This window comes from Ruditapes philippinarum, unplaced genomic scaffold (assembly GCF_026571515.1).
Source record: "Ruditapes philippinarum isolate M1 unplaced genomic scaffold, ASM2657151v2 ctg1516_1_1_1_1, whole genome shotgun sequence".
Classification (NCBI taxonomy): domain Eukaryota; kingdom Metazoa; phylum Mollusca; class Bivalvia; order Venerida; family Veneridae; genus Ruditapes; species Ruditapes philippinarum.
In genome coordinates this window covers 673,886-695,594 of record NW_026867184.1, presented here as the reverse complement: position 1 = coordinate 695,594, position 21,709 = coordinate 673,886, and the positions used below count along the sequence as shown (strand labels likewise).

The 21,709-nt window shown below is 30.9% G+C and overlaps 1 protein-coding gene across 1 annotated transcript in view; it reads right to left on the bottom strand.

The window, feature by feature from the left end:
• Positions 1 to 4,557, bottom strand: part of LOC132735187 (uncharacterized) — a gene marked incomplete at its 3' end in the record, with an annotated part of 41,020 nt that extends 36,463 nt beyond the window's left edge. The window contains exons 1-2 of the mRNA XM_060722111.1: positions 4,116 to 4,557; positions 3,250 to 3,351 (exon numbers count right to left, since the gene is read on the bottom strand). Of these exons, the coding sequence (XP_060578094.1) occupies positions 3,250 to 3,351; positions 4,116 to 4,530 (517 nt within the window). The remainder of the gene's footprint in view (positions 1 to 3,249; positions 3,352 to 4,115) is intronic.
• Between the last annotated feature and the right edge of the window lie 17,152 nt (positions 4,558 to 21,709).

The following is a 21,709-nucleotide window of genomic DNA, read 5'->3' as shown; positions in this document are numbered from 1 at the left end:
ATGAAAAAAAGGAATTGCAGTAGGAAAACTTTAAACTAAAACATTTAGAGAGTAGATTTATCATGAATAACTTAAAAATGATATCTAATGTAATTTTTACACAACATCTTTTAACATTTGTATTTAAAAAATTATTTCTACTTTTTAAAATTAATATTAGTTAGACCAATACAACTTTACTAAAAAGCAGCTGAAATGGTTTTAAAAAACAAATACATTTTTTATTTAAAAAGTGGTTTAAAGTGAAGTTATAAACAATTACATAATATTTCAAAATTTATTATTATGTTTTTTAAATGAAAAAAAGGAATTGCAGTAGGAAAACTTTAAACTAAAACATTTAGAGAGTAGATTTATCATGAATAACTTAAAAATGATATCTAATGTAATTTTTACACAACATCTTTTAACATTTGTATTTAAAAAATTATTTCTACTTTTTAAAATTAATATTAGTTAGACCAATACAACTTTACTAAAAAGCAACTGAAATGGTTTTAAAAAACAAATACATTTTTTATCTAAAAAGTGGTTTAAAGTGAAGTTATAAACAATTACATAATATTTCAAAATTTATTATTATGTTTATAAAAAAATCATAATAATATACACATAAGAATTAATAAACATTATTTAATTTCTCGAAACAATGTCAAATTAATTGGTAAATATAGTTTGGCAAATCGATGCACTTGATTTTTTTTCCATCTAAATGCAAATATGTAAGATACAAAGGAAAAAGGTTTCTAAACTTTATCATGTCCACTTGGGAAATTAAGATGAAAAGTAAAATATTCAAACAAAATAGAGAAATAGATAAAATGTTATTTAAACAAACTATGGTCGAAATTGATCGGGGACATTTAAAATGACTGACGGACAATAAATATTTGCAAAAGTTATTTACATCCGTTTAATCTGATGTTTTAGTTTTTGAAAATACAATAACTCAATTATGAAATCAGTTCAGTTTTACCGTCATTTAATGGTCAAAATATATTTTGGTAAAATTGAGAAGGGAAGTCCAATATTCCGACTTCATAACGATATAAGAAATAGGCAATTGCAACTTTTGCGACCCTTTTCGTCAATCTTCGAATTATGAATAATAGCCCGAGATGTTCCGACTGAAAAAAGGTGCCCCATTAAAACTGTAAAATGTGGAATTCTTACATAGATAGACTAGGATACAGTAAAACGGAAAAATTACGCAAATGCTAATAAGAGATATACTCAGAATTAAATGGAATATCGATTTTTGTTGCGATTGTTTAGTCCGACATCAGTTAAAATGATTTAACACCTTTCACCACTTTTGTCATAACTACTTTGGATAAACGGATAAGCGAATGATCTGAAAACTTGTATCAATTTTCATGTAAAAAAGTAACTCAATAAAATCGAATTGTACGAAACGTAACTTAATGTAGACAAAACAACATGAATGAAATTTTTATGCTCCCCGAAAAAATTTCGGGGGAGCATATAGTCGCCGCCTTGTCCGTCCGTCCGTCCGTCCGTCTTTCCGTCCGTCCGTCCGTCCGTCCGTCCCCTTTTCTTGTCCGGGACATAACTTTGAAACAACAAGAGGTATCAACATGAAACTTTGTAGGTAGATAGATCTCATTGAGTAAGCGTGCAGTGTACAAAAACCTTAACTCTGCCCTTCCTAATTTTTGAATTATCCCCCTTTGTTTATTTAACACTTTGAACTTTGTCCGGGACATAACCCTAAAAGTATACGAGGTATCAACATGAAACTTTGTAGGTAGATAGATTTCATTAAGTAGGTGTACAGTGTACAAGAATCTTAACTCTGCCTTTCCTAATTTTTGAATTATCCCCCTTTGTTTTTTTAACACATTGAACTTTGTACGGGACATAACCCTAAAAGTATACGAGGTATCAACATGAAACTTTGTAGGAAGATAGATCTCATTAAGTAGGTGTACAGTGTACAAGAACTGTAACTCTGCCTTTCCTAATTTTTGAATTATACCCCTTTGTTTATTTAACACTTTGAACTTTGTCCGGGACATAACCCTAAAAGTATACGAGGTATCAACATGAAACTTTGTAGGAAGATAGATCTCATTAAGTAGGTGTACAGTGTACAAGAACTGTAACTCTGCCTTGCCTAATTTTTGAATAATCCCCTTGTTATTTTACACTTTGAACATTGTCCGGGATATAACTCTAAAACTATAAGAGGTATCAACATGAAACTTTGTAGGTAGATAGATCTCATTAAGTAGGTGTGCAGTGCACAAGAACCATAACTCTGCCTTGCCTAATTTTTGAATAATCCCCTTGTTATTTTACACTTTGAACATTGTCCGGGATATAACTCTAAAACTATAAGAGGTATCAACATGAAACTTTGTAGGTAGATAGATCTCATTAAGTAGGTGTGCAGTGCACAAGAACCATAACTCTGCCTTGCCTAATTTTGGAGTTATTGCCCTTTCATTTTGACACTTTGAACTTTGTCTGGGGCATTACTATAAAATTATAAGAGATATCAACATGAAACTTTGTAGATAGATAGGTTTCATTGGGTATATGTGCAGTGCTAAAGAATCATAACTCTGCCTTGCCTTATTTTGAAGTTATTGCCCTATATTTACTTTTACTTTTTGACTTTTGTCCGGAACTATTAGAGATATCAACATGAAACTTTGTAGGTAGATAGATATCATTGGATAGAACTGCAATGCTTAAAGAACCTAAACAAAGCCTGGTCTAATTTTGGAGTTATTGCCCTTTGTTCATTTTTACACTTTGACTTTTACCCGGGACATAACTCTGATATCATCAGGAAACTTAATAGATAGATAGATCTCATTGAATAGAAGTGCAGTGCAAAAAAACATAACTCCGCTTTGCCTAATTTTGGAGTTTTTGCCCTTTGTTAATTTTTTTTATACTTTCCTGTGTCCAGAACCTTCTCGGGGAGCATCACCCGGTTCAACCGGTTCTTGTTTAAAAAGTAAAGTATTACAATATTTGGAAGTTGTACACATAGTGCTAGCAGACTTATGAATATTTATTCTGAAAATAAGGGTCTTGCGTAATATGCATTGATGTAGATTTTTACGGATGAACCACAATAAAACTAAGCACAATATCTTATTGGAACACGCACACATTGGCAGACTGCCAAGCATTAATCGGATCGATTGCCATTCATAAAATAACTACATAAAAATATGATGACACGTATATATAAAGATTCGCTTACGTACTTACTTGCGTTTGGAGTTTTAAGGACTGTGACATTTGGAAGAATCCCACTCTTGTTCCAAGACATGAGTTTTGGGACTGTTATTGAATGTTTCTTGCTGTAAAAACCTGTGAATAAATAGGACAAATTAAATACCTTAAATAGTAACACAAGATTATTGTTTTGAAAAACAAGTAGGAAAAATTCGTTTATTGAAAGCATGGATGTAGAGAAATGAACGACGTTTTACAAAAGTGCACATTATGCCCCAGGAATCCATATTAGTTCTTTTGAAATGTAATACATGTGTTTTGAATACTGTTTAAAATGGATTAAGAGCATATTAGATGTCTAACAACTGACAAAAATAGCACTGATTGTGCAGTGATAGCCAATAAAGACAGCAAAATGTAGACAAATTAGTATTTGACTTCCATACAAAATACTAATTCACTTTGATTATACCAACTGCCAACTGAGCAAAAGAGGCAACAGATAGTTAAACGATGTCTCAAATGAGCATTTTTTTTTAAACTGAAACAAGATTCAAAAAATAAAAAATAAAAGATTCTGAAAAATAAAAATAATTGCATTTCTTCGGTATAATGGGCCTAGAAGCTTATTTAACTTTGTCGGTGAGTTACATATTCTCCCAGAAAAATCTATAAAACAGTGTTTGTTAATTAATCTCGTAGAAAACCATATCATTAAATAAAACATGCACTTCTCAATTAATCCGATATAATTATATTATCACAACATCATGTGGTTCTGGACTTTAACATAAGACCAAAATACTTTAAACAAAATTATTATATTGTTTGCTGGCTGTCAAACAATTAAGAAAAGGGTAACTAGAAAAACAAAATGAAAATTTTAGAAACATCAGAACCTTGTGGGCAACCCCCTGCTGCCACAATAGCGTAATCGCCATCCGGCCAGTCAACGGTTTCATTATTCGTGCTATTTTCATCTCCATCCTTAACGCAAAAGTTCAGTTTGAATGAAAATCGGTTAAAAGGTCCTAGCAAGTTGCTACACGTTTCTAGCCAGCTGTCCTCTGTTAAGTCGTAAAACCATTTTGCTGTTTGATTTGCAATATCATGTCCGTTAGTTTCTGAAACCTGTTTGCAACCAGGTTTGGCCATTGGTACCGAGGTTACGACTTTGACTGTATTCTGCCAAACAAGATATATGTATCCGGTCCTCCAACCTTGATTTTTTGACTCAGGACAGCCGGTTGTTGGCATCAACATAGCATATGGCCCAGGAGGTAAATTGCTTTCAGCATGCGTTTCCTCTGACATTAAAATAAGAAGTATCAAACACAAATAGTTTTTATATCTTAAATACAAGTTATGCCTTAGAAATGAATCAACTTTTCTTTCTGATAAAAAGCAAACTACATGCATGATAATGTTTTTATAATTGAAGTAAGAACATGCACTGAAAATAATAGCGCTGAATGTGAAATTATTTGTCACAAAGGAAGCAAAATGTATACAAAATGTCACAAAAAATTTCACTTTAAATTTCCATATGAAATACTAAAACATGATAACAAGTATAAATCGCCAAAACGCTAAAAAGCAAAAGACACAAAATGAAAAAAAAAAAACTTTCAAAATTAATTGACTTTAAGTAAATAGTTAGTACCGAAAGTATTGATGCCTATATAACATTTTTTGATGTTTTACTTAAGAAATAATATTATATCCCAAACGGTGATTTTATCGCTAAACAAAATCTGTGTTTGGAGTTCGGATGAAAGGAATTATATAACGAGGGGATAGCCCAAGTGATATATTGATGCGCATCCGAACGAAAGAAAATTTTCTTATGTTTTTTAAATAATTCTGTAGACATCAACATGTAAGTAAAATGATTCCTTGCAAAACGGGCCATAGGGTCAACGTAGGATTAAATAAAATATGTACATTTGAAAAAAGACACACATAATAAGTAAAGGCAAATTTTTATATATTTTTCAGATTTATTTCAGTTAGACTTTAAATTTGTATGTACTGTATCTTTTACAATAGTGGTTTGTTCTGTACTATTTCAACATAACTTTATAATATATGCTTAAACATCACTGTATTCACTAGATATGTTAACATAGTAATTATGTAAGACTTAGCTTTCATTTTTCTTTGAAACAGTGAAAAAGAACGCATGACTTGCTAGAAATCCCTTGTTGTAATAAATGAGTGTGTACCGTTCCGCTCGGCCCGGCTATAAACAACACTGTACTCGAATGTTCACAAAAACTATTCTGGGGTTTTTCAAAATGTTGATTTACTGTGGGTAGTCGATAAAATTACGGGTACTCTGCCCCTTATCTGATCGAAATTTCTTTCCGGTAGCTAGTTGCATTGTCTTCAGCGATACACATTCAAATTTATTCTTTACAATTATCACAGAACCGCATATTGCGGCGCATAAATCAGAATCCGTAAAGGCTTTACATATTGTTTATGATACCCTTAAATTTGACCAATTTTAAAACTAACAGATTGTTTTCAATTGATAATAGAGCCCATACACTTGGATAATATTAAAAAAATATCGAGATGTAGGCGTCACAGGATTGAAAACGCAATCTACGGTCCCGTTCCCGAGTTTCTATGGCAAGAATATCAAAATAAACAAAAAACGGAATCCCTAAAGAACGCTTAAAGCAGCAAAATATAAATTGTGTTACGGTATGACAACTCTAATAAGTAATATAAAAACTGAACCACGGACACCAAAACAAGTTTAAACAAAACTTACCATACGGTTCACGAGTAATGGATACGTTTCCGAATCAAAGGAGCTGTTTTCAATCTTAATCTATTTTTTAGACGTATACTGGTTGATCTTGTTAAATTTTGAGTAATTTTAGAGTGTATTTTTATTTCATAAGGCTTTGAAAGCATAAGGTATTATTTAACCAATAAATACCTATGTTAACTAAAATGCGACCTGAATGACGCATAAATAATGTTGGGAAAAAAAAAGAAAGAGTAACGTTAACCTTACTTGAGTTTGAACCCACGACCTTCAGTTTTAATTCAGTTTGCAGTATTTAATAATTATTTCAGTACTCTTAAAAGGAGAGATAACATGTTAAGTGTATCGAACTTATAAGACAGAACATAGTTTCGAGGAATATATTGATATATTGCCTATAAATTTTCCTTTTTATATGTGTAAGTTTAGAACTATGAATCATAATTTTCCTATAGAGAAAGGTTAATATCTTAATATTGAACGTGCTTATAGAATATGTGACTTATGTACAAAACATTGTCTTGGAGACGAATTTCATTATCTTTTTGAATGCACACGTTTATCTTATGATAAAAAATAATATGTTCAAAGCTACTATGTTAACCACCCAAGCTCTCATAAGGAACTTATAAATTGTAAAAATAAACTTATTAAACTTGCTTTACTCTGTAAGCTTGTATTACAAAGTATTTAATAATAACTCATTCTCCAAAGTCAGACAATACATTATAATAAAGATCTCTTTTTTTTACTCAGGGAATCTGTATACATGTTTCACATTGTTCGATAAGTGTTTGTATGCACTTGTGCACCTTTCATCATGTTTTTGTTTATCTTTTATATATTCTTTGTAGTTTAAATCACATGCATGTAATATGCCATGATTAAATAAATTAACTTAACTTAACTAAACACAGTGATAACATCCCTTGGCAGATTGTAATCACTGCCTTCACAAATTTCCCATGATGATGAAATACACATGACGTAACGTCGAAATTCAAATGTAAATATCAACGTTACATAGAAAATTGGGGCGTCTGTGGGCTAGTGGTTAAGGTTGTTAACTTGAAACCACTTGCCCCTCATCGCTGTGGGTTCGAATCCCGACAGAAACTTTAGATTCTTTCATGTGAGGAAGCTGTCCACCTAGCTTACTGAACGTCAGTGGTTCTACTCAGGTGTCCGTTCGTACCTGAAATAATGCAGGAAACGGCATCTGAGGTATTCCTCCATCGGTAAAGCTGGAACGTCGCCATATGACCTATACTGTGTCGGTGGGACGTAAAACCCAATCAAACAAACAAACAAATGAACATGGACAATCTAACGTCATTTTCTTCTCCCTTTTTTATTTTTGACAAAAAATATACAAAATAATGAAAAATAAATTCAAAGGCTTATAAATACTTTTAACAAGCTAATGTAAAAAATTAGGTCTATGTGTGGTAGCAGATATTTCTGTACTGATAAGGGGAGTTCACTGCATAGGTGATTGTATCTTTCCACGTACCCTAGCAAAGGCGTTACGGTAAGCAGTATTCAACATTTACTCGTGTCAATGGTGAAAACATAACAAACATCTGCGGATTTGTTCATATGACGGTGATTATGAAACCTCCAATGTTACACTTTCGTGTCATTCTACGAAAACAGGGTGTGGTTCCACAAAGTAAAATAATGAGTATGTCCTAAACAAGATCACGGTGGAGGGATCAAAATAAAGTATGAATCAGATGATATGAAGCCGGACAGATATATAAAATGCATGCTACATTTTAAGATTCATACTATATCAAATGAGTAAAAACATGGAATGGCCCTTTTAGAAAAAGATCAACTAGAAAAACAAATATACCAGAATATGTAAGGATCGGAAATGCATCATCTCTGGTGAAGGGTCATTTTTTACGGGCTCCAGACGCTAATGTGTTCGGAATACAACATAAATAAGTGAATGATTACCTGGGAGCATGTCGAACTTGTCTGTCCTGAAGACATCCCAGTGCAATGATATGTGTGTATACTCAAAATCGTTTATAGTTGTTAGCCCTAAAACGTTTACTGAAGAAAAAAACAGCAAGGTAATTCAAAACAGAACATAACAACTTCATCTTGAATTATATGATGATATGGGATCAAATCAAATCATATCCGACCAATCAAGTTACATTTTTTATCCCTTCATACGGCTTATAATGGTATCTAAGGATATCCTGATAGAAAATGAGGATCTTGAGTTTTGTGTATTTTGACGGTGTTAAGTGAAAAAAGTTAGTCTGATGAATAAATACATCTATACATAGCTCTTTGTACAGTTCTCCTACTTAACTTCTAGGATAATAATGTTCTGTGAAAATATATTCTAAATTTAAATCAAACGAAAAAATATGTAAACATTTTCTTCTTTATATTTTTGACTTATAAGCCTAAAAAGTTATAAAGAACATTTGCAAAAAAATGTTCTGGTAAAATATGCGATTTTAGATTACTAATATATTATTTTCGAGATATTCATACCTAAAACATGTCATTGTAATTGTATGGCCATAAATAGTTTTATAACTATGTACTTTTAAACGAAGTATTGAGAAATATTGATGAAATAAAATGCGTATATTCTTTTCTTGCTGTAAAAATTTCTTTTTCACTGCTGTGAAAATTCTTTCCTTACTTTTACTGGTAAGACTAAATTTATTTTCTTCTAAATTTAGGCAAAACAAAAAGTTTAAAGGGAAGTTTTTCAAAATATAATGCGAAAAAAATATTGTGTAAAATAAACAGAAAACACTCAGGATTTATTTTCATTTTGACAAATAATCATGAGGGAATTTATAATCAGATACATATATCATGCGATAAATTAGTTTATTGTTTAATCATATTAAAACTAGAAATCTATTTATCTTAGTTGGTCTTAATTGCTTGCTATAATGACTTTGTTATCTACGTTATACATCGTTATTGTCACGATTGAAGTAAATTAAAAAAAAACGTGCTGAAGTTATGATAAAAAACCCAACTGAATTCTGAAAATATACGATGTCATTAGCTCTTTGGTGGATATAGCCAGAGGTTTCTATATTATTTTACTGATATGGGAAACTAACTTAAATTTTCATTTAATCGTCTCTTTTGATCTGTTTCAAATTTGTATCATGGAATGCAAAACTGGGAATTGTTTTTTTTAATTTTCTGAATCTATGAAATATCATGAATTCACTTTTATATGTTTTTTTAACAAGATCAGTAATTTGCAAGTAGGATAGTCCTTTACATGTTATATCTACGAATATAATTTCATTTTAACTAATTTGAATTGCGCGATCGGCAATCAATTTAAATTGTATAAAGCTAAATCTTTATCAAATAAATATTTTTACGAAGTTTATTTACAGTAACATTATCTTGTTTCAATAATCTAAAGGTCGATTCTCAATAAAAAAAAATATAACATATTATTTAAATTAATCCATAAAATATAACATAATATTTAATTTAACCTAAAACAAATGGTGCTATATCAGTCAAATATATTTCATATTTGTAAAAAATAAATATGATATATAAATAGGAAATTGGGCGCAGTCAAAACTCATATTTATCTTAAGGGACTTATTTCGCCATTTTGTTTCAACAATCTGATAAATAAAAAAACATTTTGTTGTAGAATTTTGTTTTGAAAACTATCTAGAATGATATGTCTAAGAAAATAAATCCGTACCTGACGTCACAATGTTGCGCCAAACACTATAAATAGTCAATGTGTTACTGCACGCTGTACAATTGCAGTTGCGTAGCAATCAAGGGGATTCTTAACCATTTTCATTGATAATGAAATTAAATAAAAAGGTTAGTTTTTCTTTTTCTATGAAATATGGTATATAATTTCACTCAAAATGATAAAATGCCACATAATTTTACTCGATGTCTGTTATCGTGAAACTGTTAAACAATGAAAGCTTTTATATTATATAATAAACGAATATTTCACCAAAGAAGCGCAAAGGTATTTTGTTTGTATCGTACTGCAATATCCATGTAGACAAGAACATATATTCGTCTGGCACTAAAATATGTTTTTTTTATTTCTAGCTGATTGAAATAAAATGATTACAGTGCCCTAATTAAATAAATTTATAAACATATTTATTTATGCTCGATTGCGAAACATGTTCTTTCAACTTGATTTATCACTTTAGAGTCCGCTTCCTTGAACTAGCAGTACTGGAAGCAAATGAGGAAACAAGGTCGTGACCCGAGTTTGGACTCGAACCCACAATCCTGGGATTGAGAGGCACACATGTTAGCCATTGGGTCACAGCTACCCCTTATCAATTTACATGTATCATCCATACTTTATGATTCATCAGGAAAAATCACACCTCGCTCGAGCTTTAATGGCACACATGCTGCAACCATGCAAAAAGCAAACGTAGGATGCATGTTAAAGTCTGTAAAACAATTTGTTTGGAACAACTTCGACGTGCTCAATCGTCATTTCGAAAACAACCATGATGATTTAAGGCATAGCATAACGTTAAAGGAGCAAGTTATAATGAGAATTAAACAGAACGCCATTCATATTGTCTCCTCTCGTGTGTACCACTGTAAAATTATATATATATGGTTTGCAGCTTGAAGAAAAATAATTTATCAAAATGTTCAAAAATCGTTTTTCGTGATTATTTTTTTTATTTTACTTATATCTTAGTCACGGCGTTAACTATTTATATTTTCGTTTTATTAAGGGGTATAAGTCATTTGGGAAGTACGTGTCAAAATCACTCTTTGTGTCGTTTCTTTTCAAATACTGTTGATGCTAAACGCGACACAAGTTGACACTAAGTCAAGGGCAATAACTCTGGCATGATTGTCCGAATCGACAAGAGAAATCTCAATAACATATTGCAGACCAATGTCCATGTAAAAATTCATGATCCTCAAGTAAAGTATTTACGGAGCAACACTAAAGATTCCGCGACGGACAGACGCATGTACTCAGGCACAGGCGCACGTAAAAGTAAAACATTTAATTCCCCCTACCCCATAAAGTCGGGGAATCAAACGTCGATATTTTAGTTTAAGTCAATATATATATTAATGTCCAAAATATGCAGCACATATTTTCGCCATAGCCAGTCACTGTGTATTGACACAGTGTCATCTTACTTCAAGGCGGCATGGACTTTGACAAATTTGATACTGATTTATGATGACGAAGGTGATGTATCATTGATGATAATGATGTTGTTGTTATTTTTGATGATGATGATGATGTATTAACGTTGATGAACGTAGATTAAAACGGTGACAAAAATGTTAGTTTACAGAACTGTGTAAAATGTGACAAATACGGTCACGCATTTACTTCCAAATTTCAGAAACGTATATGGCACATAAACACAGCTGTGATTAATTCGGCCGAATATGTCTCACACGTGTGACATATACGTTCCGTGACATATACGGTCCGACAATGCAGCACATCAAAGAAGGCGCAAAATGATGTGAACACTCACAGGTAATGTACATAATCAGCCGTGCCAATTGTCATTTTTTCTTCATGTACTTAGTATGTGCTCGTTGTTTAATAATTAAGTTGCGTATTTTTGTTAGTATAACCTAATGCATAAATTCACAAAGAATTGTCATGTCTGAAATTCTGAAATGTTTGTCTGTTGCGACAAAGATTGAAAGGTCTGGACGAAGAAAAATAAATCGGATAACAAGTAAAATTGAGATGATTGGTATTCTTAACATAAATTCAATACAAAAACAGGGTTAAAAAAAAATTTGTCCGATCCGCCAAGAATATGTCAATTTAAATATCGGTGCGAATTGCATAATGTTCGAATGATTTTGAGGACGAATTGTTCTGTTGTTTTACAAATAGCAAAAATATGTCAGTAATACCAAATAAAAGCTATTAAAAAATTGCTAAATATAACAAATTCTTAGTAACATATCGTTTACTTATTTATAAAACATGAAAATAGTTGATTAAACAAATGAGTACAAATTGGCCTGGAATTTATTGCAAATGTTTGTGAAACATTTTGAAACAAACTTCCTTTTTACTCAGTTAATCTGTTTTATAACTTAAGTGTTGATTTTTTTCATGAATAAGCATACGTTTTGCCTGTTTTGCGTTGCACCCTTAAGGCCAAAAAATCACCGTTGCGTATTTTAGTCAAACCCCTGTTACCCTGTCCAAATTTGGTTCTTGTCATTAGAATATAGATTGGCTCATTGACACGTTATTTATTAGATAAATGAAATAAGATAATGATAAACAGAATTTGATATTCAAACATGGCACTATTATTTTAGTTAAATGTTTAGTTTAATTCCTTAAAGCTCCATGACATGTTGTACATCAGAAAATCTAATTTTATTAGAAAATCAGTGTGATTTCGATAGAACGAAACAAAAATACAATGAAATACACAAAAGCAAGACTAAAGTTTTCAACATTGCTAAATATATACCAACCGACGCGTGCACGCGGTGACTATTAAAAATTGCAGAATCGGTTTAATTGAGTTTATTCATGAGAGTAATGTGAAAATGCACAATCTCTTACTGCCTTGCTCTAGAATTAAATCTTCAACACTAACGTGTTGGGTTCAATGTTCCCAGAGGACAGGAAAATATAACAACACTAAAGTGAAGTACAGGTGATTTTTTCTTGAATCAAAATTATATTTCTGTTTAGTTATGGACAGCAAAGCAATGCTTCAAAGCGACTATTCACTGTGCATGGTATACTGTACCTAACATTCGAATTGAAATGCATAATTTAACATTTAAAGGCAATTTATGCCTCAAAAGCACAGAAATTTTATATCTTTAGAAAGTCAAACATAAGTATTACAATATTTAAATAATTATATTAAAACATGTTAGATGATTGTTACCTGAAGAAATTAACTATTATGTGTGAACTTATTTGCCACAAAAGAAGCAATATGCAAACACTGTATTATTTTGACTTCCATACAAAGTACCAAATCACTGTAACTAGGCAGACTAATTGCCAAAAGCCAACAGAAGAAAACGTTAAGAAGGTCTGGTAATTGGTCAATGTGTATCTTTTTGGAAACTTTAAATTAAAGCACACCAGAAATAAAAACTTGTATAAATAGAAATAAAATCTTTTCTGGGGCATAATGGGCCTTCGACCTGCGAGGAGAGCAAGTGTCGGGCCTTTGCTGCCAGTGTATGTCATCTACATGATCAGGCAAGCATGCACATTCATGCAGTCTGACCTGGCTCTCTACTTTCAGCTAACTTAATTAAAAATCTTCATCTTGATATCCCTATGATTGATAATTGACAGTTAAAAAGGAAACTTGGCCATGTCCTTTAAAAAGTAAATTAAGCTTCAAAAATAAATATTAGTTTTCTTTCTGTAGAAAGGACAAAAAATACATGCTATTTGATTGCAACAGTTGATTCAGAACATGTACGATGATGATAACTTTAAGTACATATGACTGAATGTGATATGATTTGTGATTATGGGAGCAAAATGTAAAACAATGAGTATTTTGACTTTCATACAAAATACTTAATCACTGTTAATGTACCTACTTTATAACACGCAAAAACGACTTAAAAATGGTTCAGGTATATGGCCAATAAGTGAGTTTTCTAATCCAAAACAAAAGACTTTGAATAATACAAATATGAGCATTTTTAGGTTAAATGACCCTTTAAAGGGTTCAAAACTCAAACAGTTAAATGGTTATTAAAAGAAATCCGGAATAGGTTGTAAACTTATTAATAATGCAACAAATTTTGCAAAAAATACTTGGGATGAATAGAAAATATTAAGAGGATAGTTTTTTAGTTTGAGCGAAATATGGAATAATTTTTCACAAAACATGATAAAATGCCACATTTTTTCACGAGCCGGGATGGCGAGTGAAAATATGTGGCATTTGATCATGTTGAGTGAAATATAAACCATATTTCACGAAAAACGAAAAAAATTTAATTTAATCATCATAGGAAAATTGTTACGAACCCCATTGCTTGCCAGGCAACTGCAATTGTACAGCGCGCAGTAATATATAATTGCGTCTTGTTTTGCACGCGATACTTGGCGCTTCATTGTGAAGTCACGTAAACAACTCTTTAAACGTCATTACAGCGTTAATAACTGTATTAAAGATATTGGTGTTCGGATTTATTTTCTTAGTTAGACCATTTTCTATCATTCTAGATAGATTTCAAAAAATAATTCAACAAAAGTTGTTTTGTATTTATTTATCAGATTTTTCAAACAAAATGGCGAAAAAAGTCCTTTAAAATAAATATGAGTTGTGACTCCGTTCACTTTCAAATTTATATTTCATATTTATTTTTAAAAAAATATGAAATATATTTGACTGATATAGCAATGAATTTCATGGGTAAAATTAAATAAATAGATGATATTAAAGTTTTTTCTATAAATACATGATTTATTTTCATCGAGTGGTATGAAAATAAATATTTCACAGTCGGCAGTAGCCACGAGTGAAATATGATAATGTTCGTACCACAACAGGAAAATAAATCTTGTATTTCTAGAAGAAAAAACTTGAATTTTCTGTTTATTTTATACTTTTTTCCTTTTTAACTTTATAAATAAGATAGAATTCCTTTCTAATTTTGTTTATTAGCTTAATTTAGAAGAAAGTAGACCGGCAAAACACCAGTGAAAATATGGAAAGTATCAGTGAAAAATATTTTTTACAGTGACTATTGGGAAAATAAAAATACGCATTTTATTTCATCAATATTTCTCAATATATCATTTATAAGTATATAATAAATATTTATATTTTGTAGCATCAAATAAAAATATCACAGTCTTTGTTTGCAAAAGTAAGTGTTATAATTGCAAATTATACCAAAACCGAAACAGCACTGATTAAAATTAATTCCTTTGCCTTAAAGTGTGTACAAAAGTTTAAGACTGGCAAAAGATGCCAAAGCATAAAATTAAATTTATTTGAATCTACTTTTGCCTACAAGATATAAGGACAGTTTCAGACTGAACATTATCTGAATCTCTTTTTTTTCTGTGAAAATTTAAAAAATTCCCTCTACCCCCCCCCCCCCCCAACAAAAAAACAACAAAAACACTATTGAACCCAATAGGTAAGTTACATTATTTCACAACAAACACACAAATTTAAAATTTACAATCAATATGCAATTAATTATGTTAAAAAATTAAAAAATTATTTTATTTTGTATAAATCTTAAAGGATTGTATAACTGGTATAATTAAAAGAAATATTTCTTACTTGAAAATTGTAGCGTTAATATCGTCAAAATCACTGCCATCGTGCCATCAAAGTTGGTCGTCATAAACGGAATGATACCGCAAATAAACTAACCAATAAAACAAATGTCAATTTATATTATAATCAAAATTGTCAATATCTCACCATAATCTGATAATACACAAGAGGGAAATATGAAAACAATGATCAATAAGAAATAATAAAATCGTTCCTCTGAGGTCCAAAAGCCTTTTATCATTTAATTTGATTTTTTTTACCTAAACAACAATAAACTTTAGCACTTTAAGCGGAAAAATACAAAAAAATAAAAAAATACTCAGAATTCAATTTGTTATTATATCATTTTTGTTTTGTGATGTTTACATTCATATAATTAAGAAATAACATCGGCCTGAGAGGTGTATATCGGCTATTTAACACCGGTTTGGAGTTTTGATGCGTAGGAATTGACCACGAAGGCCGTAGGCCTGAGTGGTTAATTTTGTCGCATCAAAACGACAAAACCGGTGTTAAATAGCCGATATACACCTCTCAGGCCGATGTTTTTTCGATTCTAACACGATAAAATAAGGAAAATCACTAATGTTATTTTCTAAGCGGAAATAACTTCCGGTGCCGATTTCCGTATAACGCTGTTCGATTTTCGCACCCTACTGTTGCGAAGATATAGAAATTATTAAACAAAAGAAATAGTAAGAAAAAACGTTATTTTGTCAAGTTTTCAACAATCGAAACTTACGTCGTGTTTACATCAGTGCCCCATTTATCATTCTTGTTCATGTATGAAATAACGTCAGCTTGTTTATGAATTAGTTGTTTACTTAGGATGACGTCATTACGCTGCTTACGGATTGGCGCCGTTTTGTCAAAATATTTATTAACTGATATGGATCTAATATGTGGCGTTAGTGTATGTGAGATATTATTTCGGTATTGTATGAAAAGAAAACATTATACAAACTTAAAATATAAATAAAAATGCTTTTTATTGTTGCTTTAAAATGCTTTGTAAACTATACAATCGAGGACGAAAACATAACAGCGCATATACAAGTAGTCCCTAACCGGTGTTTATTGACAGTTTAACACCAGTTTTTTCCTTCTTTGTCTATAGTGACAAAATCACGTGAGTGTTAGAATACATTATTCATAATTCATATTCATCTCCCTTTTAACGATTTCAAAATGTGATTAAAGCAAGTATTTTTCGAAACATGTTACTGTTATTTTCACACTTGTTGCATTTATTTACAAGCCAAGTTCTCTGATCAGTTGTTTTGCGAAGCTATTTACTGCTATTTTGAATAATAGATTAAAGAAATGGGCCACGGATTATGATATTCTAACGGATGCACAATTTGGTTTTAGATCTCACTTTAGCACAGTTGATGCTGTTTTTATATTGAATTCACTTATTGAAAAGCAGATGAAAAATAAATCCTTTTTAATGTGTTGTTTTGTTGATTATAAAAAGGCATACGACCTGATTGATAGAAGCTGTTTATGGTATAAGCTTATTAACTCAGGCATTGATGGCAAATTGTTTGTTATTTTACGATCAATGTATGACAGTGTCAAGTTATGTGTAAGTCATATGAATTCTCTATCAGATTTTTTCGAATGTAACTTAGGACTTTTGCAAGGGGAGATAACTTCCCCGATACTATTTTCCATGTTTTTGAATGATATAGAAATGCATCTACAGCAAAGTAGCAGTGCAGGTATTACTCTGGACCAATTATCTATATATTTATTACTGTTTGCGGACGATGCTGTATTGTTTTCTGAAACAAAAGAAGGTTTACAAGATTCACTTAATAATTTAGAAACTTATTGTAAAAAATGGAATCTTAATGTCAATATTGAAAAAACTAAAATTGTTATTTTTAGAAAGGGTGGTAGAATAAGTGAGTCTCTTAAATGGACATTTGCTGGAAAAGAAATAGAAATTGTTAGTTCATTCAATTATTTAGGGGTTGTTTTTTCAAGTGGGGGTTCGTTTTACAATGCAACAAAAACTTTGGCTGGGAAAGGAATAAAGGCAATGAATTCACTTTTTAATATAACACGTGGTATGAATGTACCTGTAAATATAATGTTTAATTTGTTTGATGCTTACGTATTGTCAGTATTGAATTATGGCTGCGAAGTCTGGGGCTTTTTAAAGGCTGAGAATTTAGAGCGGGTTCATAAAAAATTTTGTAAATGGTTGCTTAATGTAAAACGAACAACAAATACATTATCTCTGTATGCAGAACTGGGCAGATTCCCATTGTACATTAATAGATATGTTCGAATTGTTAAATATTTTTTAAAATTGTATGGTCGAAAAATGGAAAACTGTATAATCAGAACTATTGTTACAGATCAAAGACTAGACATTTTTCATAATACTGCTACTGTTAATTGGTCGTCGAAAATACGTGTTTTATTACAAAATGCCGGATTTTGTGATGTCTGGGAATTTCCAGAGTCAGTTTAATATAGATGTATTTATACCAGTGTTTAATAATCGCCTTAGGATATTTATATGACTAATTGGCATGCTAGTGTTCAGACATGCAGTTCGTTATTTTTGTATAGACATATTAAGTCTATTTTTAATCGTTCTGAATACCTCACTATTGTTGATATTCCTAGATACAGAAATGCTATTGCTAGATTAAGACTAAATTCACACAACCTGCATATTGAAACTGGGTCGACATAACAATATTGAAAGAAATCGTCGTTATTGTTTAATTTGCAATTCAAATGATATCGAGGACGAATTCCACTTTGTTTTAGTTTGCCCTTTTTATCATGAAAACAGGAGAAAATATATTCCTAGATTCTACTATACACGTCCAAGTATGTTTAAATTTATAGAACTGCTAAATTCAAAATGTAAAAAGACTCTACATAATCTTGCAATTTATTGTATTAAATGCTTTAGGCAGAGAACTGACCAATTAAATAACTTATAAATCTTTTTTGTTATTATTATAACAACGTCATTTTTATTCCTATGAAAGATATATGTACTTTAATAACATGCTTACTCAGATCACTCTCAACTGTTGAATTTAGACAAATATTTGTTGTAAAGTTTATTTATAATTTATATGATTTGTGTGTATTATTGTATGTTATGACGATGAGCTGTATGCTTAAGTCTTTAATAAAATTTCTGTTCTGTTCTGTTCTGTTCTGATCAAAACATGTTTCGCTTTAATAAGCTTCAACAGTTGATATGACAAATAACAAGGAAAATGACGTAAACGTACCAAATAGACGTCTACGTTAAAAGACGCCACATTTGGCGTGTAAAAGAAACGTTATAATATTACAATAAGATAAAACGTCTATTACTGTTTTATACAATAAAACATGTGCATTATGTTTGTATAAACGTATCTTTTTTACATAGCATATATAATTTTCGAAAAGAATTACATAAAATAACTGGATCAAAAGATACATATATTTTTAAAGAGAAACTAGGCTAGTAAATAATTACAACAAGTATGAAAATAACAGTTTCTTATGTGAAAGTTTATAATTTCGAAAAAAAACGTATTTTAAGAGTGTATACCATACAGCTAAGCTAAACGTTACAGTCATGAGTGACGTAGCCACGAGCAAGAATACTGTTTTTAAAGTTCACGAGATGAAAAAAAAATACATCTTACATAACAAACAAACAAATTTTCTTTTTATTTTATGCTTAAAAACAAGTTAAAACGAAATTTCCTTAATATTTACGTTAATATTAAAATCTGTTTCCCCCATTGAGAAACTCATTTTAGTCGAATTTTTCATTAAATACAAGAAGTCTGAAAGTAAGTTCGACAATCAACGTTAAATGGCGGTGTTATATTTCGTTTTCTTTAAAAAAATATGAATGATCGCTTGTTTTAATAATAGAAAAAAAACAGTTCTAGTAGGAGAAAAAGTCAAACCATCCGTCCATATTTCTGTTACTTACTGCGAATTTATATCAGACCTGGCTTTTTTTAAATGTAAACGGCCGCCATTTTTTTAAAACTTGTGTATTTCACGGGAGGAAACTAATTGTGTTTGATTTAGAGGGATATCATTTGGATTTGTTAGTCATACACCTTTTTAAAAGAAAGAAAACTTATTTGAGGATTGTAACAGACAGATTATATGACCGTATAAAAACAGTTGTTTGCAATATAACCCTCGCCTTGCGGCTCGGGTTATATTTGCCTTTTATGTAAAGCAATATAACCTGTCAAAAATCTTTATAATTAATAATATACACGGCTGCTGTCGATGTATGAAGAAATCGTGCTTTAATCCTCTAAAAATGATGCTTGATGTATTATAAATTCATTATAATTATTTCTGATAGGTTATATGGCCGTATATTAACGGCTGTTGGCAGTATAACACTCGTCTAGCGCTTCGAGTTATATTTACAAACAGCCCTTAATATTGGGCCATATTACCTGTCAAAAATCTTAATAACTAATAATAGAAGCGCTAAATGTCAACGTTATACAAAAGAAACTATAGGCGCGTCAATGAAAAAATGTTCTTTTTCACTTCAAATGGTCTTTATTTTTAATATGTGATAAGGGGTAATAGAATATTAAATTCCTGTAAGTACTGTAATATTTCATTCAACTCGTTCAATAAATTCAGTATTAACTAACTAATTCAATAACCTCTATATCTTAATTCAGTCATTAACGCTGTACAGACGTTAAAAGTGGTGTTAACGTGACGTCACAATTTAGCGCAAAACAGAGCCTGCAAAAAAAAAAGTCAAAACAAGAACGCTACTGACAGTATAAAAGTTTGCTAGTCTGGTTCCCGTCGTACTATAAAATTTAGTATTCTATTGAACGGAGAGAAAAGGGCAGGTAATCCAGACTAACAAGTTTGCTTCTTTAAAAAGAAGCATCCGAGAGGTCTTTTTGCTGCTGTGGAAAATTTGTTTCATTCGAAAATATTTGGGGATAATTTTGTATAAAAGACACAAGGAACGCTTATAAATTACACTTATTTAACAAAAATAGAATTTATTATATAATATATTATATTAAATATAGTATCATAATGAAAGTTTGTTTTACACTTCATGTTGTTTTAGAATGTTTTGATTGATTATATGCCGGAGAAGTGGACTTTTTTCTTGGCACATTAGGGATACTTTTTCTAAAAGGGAACAATCTATGTTATGTCATCAAACCTAATTTAAAATAAATGATGTACACATGTATATATCACATATATATTTAGCTCCATGTAAATATATATTAAAAGCAGTATCAAAATAAAAGTTTAGAACTAATTACATTAAATAAGCACATTTTCGGTAAATGTTTGGGTAAATATATGGAAACATTTCCTCTACATTTTCAAAAACGCATAACGTTTGTTAATCAAACAATTTTAAGTCCCAAAATCACATAAAATGTTTATATCATTTGATTAGAATAAACAGTTTATAAAGCTGCATGCCTACAACTACAATATTTGAGGAAAATATTGAGTAAAATTTGTGCCACTTGCGCCAAAATATCTCCGTCACGTTATTTAGTAATACCGGTTCAAATGTTTCAGGAGCAGTTAAAGTTCGGTACACAGGTCACCCGGTCATATAATAGTGCATGGTGATATTGTACCTGTAAAATTCACTGTTACTATTTATCGGAATATGAAATAGTAAAAACGCTATTCAGAAAACAATACAGTAATCGATTTATACAATTTAAAAGATTAAAACGGAATTAAACATCCACGTAGCGCTAAGTAACATAAATAATATTTTCCGTTTTTTCTTTGTACCGATTTGTTCACTTATATGTTATTTTTTCGTTTAAGTTAAGTCGTATTTTGAAAAGGAACATCCTCAAAACAATTTTTGTAGACTGCTCCTAATGATTTTACGCTTTAAATGAGATTCCTTCAATACATTCAGATACGCAAAAATGGATGCCGCCAGCAATTAGTCTGAACACTGTGGAGAGGTCTGATGACCTCTCCAATAAACAAAATCACTGTGCCAATATAATTCAATGTGTACCATGTCTTGCAAGTAAAAGCACGTGTTTCTTCCCATCAATGTAACTTACTTCGGAGCCTATATATTTTAACTTGTACCTTACTTGCGATAGCAGGTAGTAGACTTGTTTATACACTGTTCTACTGTATTTCAATGTAGAATACCAGTAAATTACGATCAGTGAGAGAAGGTCAACGAAGATGTGTAGAAATTCAGCTTGAACGAATTGAACGGGGGAAAGAGAATTCATCGATGATAGAATTTAACGCAATTCTCGAAGCCATTGTCAGAAAAGCAGAGACGATCAAATCCTTAAACGAAAAGATTTTAGAACTAACGGAAGTAATCGACATCGAGGAGGAAATAGTAAGCAGTGAAGAATATGGATTAACG